Genomic DNA, 6,924 nt, shown 5'->3' on the forward strand with positions numbered 1-6,924 from the left:
AGCATCTCTCCATTCCCCAGAAAAACCAGAAACTAACAGCAAACCCCAATATTAACAGGCAGAAAACCCCCAGTTTTGGAGTGAGTCACCAGCCCTGGGAGTTTCTGTGGGTGCTGGCTGGGAGGATGCTGTGCAAAATGACAGGAATGAAATTACTCTGGGTTTGGCACAGGAAGAAAAATGGGAGAGGAAATTTAACCCCTGGAAGGAGGTTTTTCTCTGCTCTCCCCCTCCAGATGCTGAAGAAATGTTCTTTAAAGGGATAAAATGCTCTTTATGTTGTAATGCTGTGCTGTGATTTGGGGCAACCTTTCTGTTTTAAAGCCTAGAAATAAAAAGCAAATTTTCCTCTTGAGACCTCGGGATGGGAACTTGCTGCTGCCACCAGAGGGACTCTGAAATGAGACAGAAAAGCTGAGTGTCCTCAAAGCAGACAGAGGTCTGGCAAAACATCCTGAACTTTTTGGGGCTGCTCTGAGGATTTCTCTTAAGTTTTCTGCACTCGGGGCTTGAGGGGTGGGCTCTGCTATGAGCTTTACGTGCTTTCTCCTCTCAGATTACATAGAGATTATAATATATAAAATATATATAATATATATAATATATATTATTCTATTCTATTCTATTCTATATATAATATATATGTAATAGTAAATTATTACATAATATATTATTATATTATATTATATTATATTATATTATACTATATATTATTATATATTATTATATATCATTATATATCATTATATATTATATTACTATATTTTATTATATATTATTATATATTATTATAATATATAATTATATCACTATAATTATTATATTATACCATAATGTATTATATTATATGGTATAATATAATAATAATTATATACATTGTATATAATAATATAATACATTATTATATATTATTATAATACATAATTATATAATTATAATTATTATATTATACCATATTATATCATATCATATATCACATCATATTATACTCTATATAATAACATAACATAATATATATTATATTCTTGTAATATATATAATATTATATTACATTACATTAGTTTATAATACATTATAATAAATTATGGACTCTGTCATCCCCCCCATTCCCCACAGTTAATCCCCCTGTGTCCCTTTGCAGCCCAAGGTGCAAAATGCTCATCAAGTCCCCTCTCTTTTGGTGGCTCCCCTGATGCTCAGTCACACCCCAAGCACCAAACCTGACTTTTTAAACAGGAGTGAAAATGTTAATGACTTGCTGGAACTCATGACAGAATTATAATGTGGGGCTTTTGAGCTTTTATTGCAAATTTGTTCTTTGAAAGAGGAGAGAAAGATGATTTTTAAAAAAGTGACTGAAGGTAAAGGCTGCAAAAATTCCATAAGGTTCAGATGGATTCTGCTGTGTCTGGTGAAAACAACCATCCTCATTTGGGCCATAAAGGAGTGGTCTTTGTCTTTTCAAGTAAAAGTGGAAAAATTGCCATTGCTGCAGCATCTCCCACCTGAGAAGATCCACCACAAAGGAAGGAGAGAGCACTCAGGATGAAACTGCTCTTCTTTCCCACTCTGGGTTGAGTTTTTTTGTTATAAACCCCTAAATCCTAAGAGGCATTGGAACAAAAATCTCTAATGATTAAATTATTTTCCTTCTTGTAAAGCACGTATGGAGTTTTGCAGTGACAGCCTCTGGCCCAACAAGAAAAAGGCTTCTGCCTTTCCTAAAATTCCCATTTCCCATGTTTCTGAAGAAGGAACTGTGTCACTGAGCCTGCTGCAACATTTCATTTATAATAAAACACCCAAAGCATTAAGAACCACAGGATTACCATGATTTAGGTGTGACAAGTGACCCCAGGGCACACAGAACCTGATTTCCTGGAATGCAAAATAGCCAAAATAAAATAGTTTTCAAGGAACTCTCCAGATGCTGTTTTTCAGTTACAGCCCCACTGATTTCCCTGCTGTTACTCAGCCCTGGCCTGAGATGCTTCAACTTTACCTGAAGTGATACCAAACACAGAATTTGCAAAGTCCCATCATCCAGACTGGGGTCATCTCAATTTTCACACACTTCTGTAACCTCTGGGGCTGGGGGCATAAATAAAATGTTTTTAATCTCATGGCTTTGGGAATCCCAACTCTTCCTTCTCAGTGCTGGTGGGGAGAATCACCCTCCTTGACCAGCTGGGCACGCTGTTATGGAAATATCCTTTCATCTGGGTGTTCCTCCCTCACCCCTCTGCTGGTTCATGCTCCCACCCTGTGGCACAGAAATCACAGCCCCTATTGGTGACACTGCTGGTGACACTGAGCAGAGCAACAGAATCTCCTTTTCACCTTTTTTTTTTCCCAGGCAGAACTCCTTTTCAGCTCCCCTCTCTTATTAATAGCTGTGGGTTTAGGCTGCTCAGCTTTTTAATTTTTTTTTTTCCTTTTTTAAAGTACAAAGCAAAGTCCCCACAACTCTTTTTGATTCCTGTCCTGCTCATGGGATGCAGCCATGCCTGGTTCTTCCAGGACTTCTGTCCAGACACACTTTGCACATGACATTCACACTCCAGCCTTCCCAAAATGCCCTCTGAGTTCTGTCTTATCTTTTTAATTCTTATATGGGAAAGACTTCCAGCCTCGGAAATGGGAACTAAAGGGAAAGTAACAATGAGTTTGGAATTAATAATTAAACAATCAATTAAGTTCTGAAAAGTTGTTCTGAAAATCTGCTGAATCCTGCTCTCCCTGCCAGTCTCCACCATGAATTGTGTGTTACTCCCCCTGTTTCAGAAGGAATGGACAACATTAGGACTATTTGTGATGCCCAGCTTGGAGTCTGTGCAGCACTGGAATATGACACAGCGATCACTGGTGTTTCAAAGACAGCCCTGTGGTGAAAAGCAACATGGGCAAGGTGAGCTCCTCATTCCCCTGCTGCCCAGAAAGCATCCCAAGAGAACGCTGACTCCAGCACAGAAACACCTTCATCAACCTGTGACTCTTTCTGCTGGCTGAGTGCACAGAATCCAGTGTCCCTGAGCCTGTTCCCTGCTCTCCAGCCCTGTCTGTGCTGTTGGCACTTGGTGTCTCTGCTGGGGCACAACCAGACCCTAAAGTTTGGTGTGGGACACAGGAATGCAGCACTGCAGGGCTGGAGGAGGACTCTGCTCAGGCAGATGGGGGCTGGAATAAGTAATAAATAATCAAAAAGTGGAAATGACAGCTCCTCACACTGCTGCTGCTTCTGGGCATCACCAGCTGCTGAAAGGAGTTTGTGCAACTCCTACCATGCTTTGCTTATCCCCAGAGTCTGTCCCAGAACAAGAAAGAAGAATATTGACCCCAACTTATCCCCCCAGCTGCAAACTGCTATTTTCAGCATCTGCCCTGATAAAAACAACCCCCTGAGCTGGGTGAAGAGACCAGGCAAGGGGAAACCTGAGGAGGGTCCGTTTTTAATAAGCATTTATTTATAAACTGACACTTTACAATGGTTTAAGTGCTCACAGGCATCTCCAGGATCTGTGCTGAAGGTTTACTGTGAGATGCCAAGCAGGGAGAAAATGAGCAGAATACATTGAGGCAAAACATTGGTTTTGATCAAATGTCATGAAAAAATTTGTCTCTTTTACGATGAGTTTCATGGTATAGGATTCAGTCATTTTCTTAGAGCTCAGGTCTTTGAGTGATAGGATTATAAATAATTTTTTATTTCTTCCAAAGTAAATTTTCAGGTTTGTCAAGCTCGGTTGACTTTTAAGAAAAGGACCAACTTTTTCAAGAAGAAAAAATCAGTGGCAAATTCAAACCACCTTAGGTAGAAACCTTAAAAAATTACAAGGGTTTTTTTTTTTTTTTTTTGGTTGGTTTTTTTTTTTTTTTGGTAATCCCATGGTTTCTAACAGCTTACCTGGAGGTTTTTGAATGCTTGGAGTTCAAAGTGCTGCTGCAATGAATTTTAAAATAGAGACTTTAAGCTTGATAGAACAGTAGTGCATCGTAATGTAACAGGAAATAGGAAAAGGGGCTTAAAAGTCTCTTTACAAGTAACACACAGGGCAAACCCGAGGCTGGCAGCTCAGTTAAGTGATCCTGGGCCAATTTCAGATTTCTGCAGCTCTGACCCAGCTGCAGCCCCAGGGCAGCACTGAGAAACCACACGATGTGAGTGCGGAGCTGCAGACAAAACAGCCAGGCGTGAAAACAGTTCATGGCAGAACGGAGCAGAGCATCCACCTCATCTTCTGCACCCCAAACCCTGCAGGATTTGTCCCAAACAGCTGCTGGCTCCCGGCAGGACCCCCCAGCATCCCTCAGCCAGATGGAACTCCAGACTCATCTCGCAGCACTCGCATTCACACGACTCCTTGCCCCTCTCTACAGAGAGAGCACCAGAAACGAGTTTTTAGAACCCTTCAGGGCTAGGGGGTCCCCAAAGCCCTACCTTGGCCGGACGCTCTGCCGGTCTCTGCGTGTTGGCAGCGCCTCCTCTTCCTCACTTGTCCTTGAGCGTGGCCATGCCCAGCGCCTCGGAGCTGTAGTCGTACTGGTTGCTGGAGGACATGGAGCGGCCCCAGGAGCACTGCAGGTTGGAGCCCCTCTTGCGGAAGGAGGACGTGAACCTGTAGAAGTTGCGGTGCCGGTTGCGCAGGTACTCCCGGTAGTTTTTGGTGAGCAGGGTGTAGAGGAAGGGGTTGATGCAGCTGTTGCTGTAGGTCAGGCAGGTCACCAGGTAGTTAATGCACTTCTGGGTTTGGGTGGTGAGCTGCAGGGAGCTGCTGTAGAGGCGCACCAGCTGCCAGATCCAAAAGGGCAGGAAGCAGGCCCAGAAGACCAGCACGATGCTGAAAATCATGATGAGGACCTTCTGCCGGGGGGACCTCTTGCTCTTCTCCTTGTGGGGGGGGTTCCTCTGGGACTCCAGGTAGGTCCTGGCCAGGCGCGTGTAGAGGAAGCCGATGATGATGCCCGGGGCCATGATGCTGGTGCTGAAGAGCACGGTCAGGTAGGTCCTGTAGGCGTCCACGCTCCAGGTGGGCGCACACATCCTCTTCACCTTGCCCTCCGCCTTGCCCCCCTCGGTCAGCGTGACCATCAGCATCATGGGCAGCGTGAGCAGCAGCGACACCGACCACACAGCCCCCGCCGTGACCTTCCGGTAGCCCCGCGACCGCTTCAGGGTGTCCAGGGGCCGGGTGACGGCCAGGTAGCGCTCGGTGCACATGAGGGTGAGGGTGAAGATGCTGGCGTGCATGGTGAGCAGGTCCAGGCTGAGCAGGATGCGGCACCCCAGGTCCCCGAAGTACCAGTCCTGGGCCAGGTAGGTGCAGACGATGAAGGGGATGGTGGAGAGGTAGAGCAGGTCGGCCAGGGCCAGGCTGACGATGGAGCTGTACATGGGGGCGGCGCAGCGCGCCGAGTGGCACATCACCACCAGCGTGTAGACATTGCCGGCCACCCCGGCCACGTACATCACCGACAGCACCGTCCCGAAGGCCGAGGGGATGAGCAGGGGGCCGCTCCCGGGGGCTCCCCCGCCGCCCGCCGCCGCCGCCGCCGTCCCGTTGTCCCCCGCCGCCGCCGTCCCGTTGGGCTCCATGGGCGGCGGCGGCGGCCCCGGCACCGTCGCACCGGCCCCGGAGCTCCCGGCCCCGGCGGCGGCCGCTCCGCCCCCCGCGGGAGGCAGGGCGGGACCGGGCTGCCCCCGGGGGAAAGGGAGGGAAGGGGGGGAAGAGCCGCCCCCGCCCCGCCGGGGCTGCTCCGCTCCGAGCCCGCGGGGACCCCGCGGGGACCCCGCAGGTGCCGTCCGGGACCGGCAGCGCTCCGGGGAGAGCGGCGAGAGCGCCGGCTGTGCTCAGCCCGGGCGGGGACCCTGCGGAGAGCGGCTCTCCGAGCTGGGAACGGGGCTCCCCGAGATGGGAGTGGGGCTGTCCCAGCAGGGAACGGGGCTCTGTCCTTCAGGAATGGGGCTGTCCCAGCCGGGAACGGGGCTCCCCGAGCTGGGAATGCGGCTCCCGGAGCCAGGAACCGGGCTCCCGAGACGGGAACGGGGCTCTGTCCTCCGGATACGGGGCTGTCCCAGCCGGGAACGGGATTCCCCGAGCCGGGAATGGGGCTGTCCCTGCCGGGAACGGGGCTGTCCCGGCCGGGAATGAGGCTCCCCGAGCTGGGAACGGGGTTCCTCGAGACAGGAACGGGGCTCTCCCAGCCGGGAACGGGGCTCCTCAAGTCGGGAATGGGGCTCTGTCCTCCAGGAACGGTGCTCCCCGAGTCGGGAATGGGGTTCTGTCCCCCGGGAACGGGGCTCCCCGAGTTGGGAATGGGGCTCTGTCCCCCGGGAATGGGGCTGTCCCAGTCGGGAACGGGGCTCCCCGAGTCGGGAATGGGGCTCTGTCCTCCGGGAACAGGGCTCCCCGAGCCGGGAACGGGGCTCCCCGAGCCGGGAATGGGGCTCTGTCCTCCGGGAATGGGGCTCCGGGAGTCGGGAATGGGGCTCTGTCCCTGCCAGGAACGGGGCTCCCCGGGCCGGGAATGGGGCTGTCCCTGCCAGGAACGGGGCTCCCCGAGCCGGGAGCGCGTCCGGAGCGCCCCGCGCCCCCCGCGGAACGAGCCCCGCCGGGCAGCGTCAGCCTCCGGGAGCTGCCTGGAAAGTTTTCCCGGCCACTCCGCCGGAATTCGGCGCTCCCCTCCCGCGGTGGCACCGCTGGCTGTGGGGCTCGGCGCTGCGCTTCAGCTCAGCGCGCAGAGAGGCGTCAGCGGCCGACAGGGAGAGCCAGAGGCAGCCGCGCTCCGCAGGTGCCCCGCGCAGAGCGCTCCGGATGCGCTCGGAGAGAGGCTGATGTGGAGGTGGATAGCGAGCCCGCGCTAAAAGAGCCTCCTTTCTCCCTGGAAGTAGCTCGTATTTTGAATTTTACCCTGAGAAGCACGACA

General features: G+C 51.1%; 1 protein-coding gene across 1 annotated transcript; it reads right to left on the reverse strand.

Annotated features, from left to right (window-relative positions):
- Positions 1-3,437: 3,437 nt before the first annotated feature.
- Positions 3,438-5,593, reverse strand: LOC136566482 (urotensin-2 receptor-like). The gene has a single exon (XM_066565641.1). The coding sequence runs from the start codon at positions 5,591-5,593 to the stop codon at positions 4,490-4,492; it is 1,104 nt and encodes a 367-aa protein (XP_066421738.1). The 3' UTR covers positions 3,438-4,489.
- Positions 5,594-6,924: the final 1,331 nt, after the last annotated feature.

This window comes from Molothrus aeneus, chromosome 25 (assembly GCF_037042795.1).
Source record: "Molothrus aeneus isolate 106 chromosome 25, BPBGC_Maene_1.0, whole genome shotgun sequence".
NCBI classification, from domain to species: domain Eukaryota; kingdom Metazoa; phylum Chordata; class Aves; order Passeriformes; family Icteridae; genus Molothrus; species Molothrus aeneus.

What these genes read in the sequence shown, in the direction of transcription:
- LOC136566482 (XM_066565641.1), bottom strand. Translation starts at nt 5,593, where the DNA reads ATGGAGCCCAACGGGACGGCGGCGGCGGGGGACAACGGGACGGCGGCG.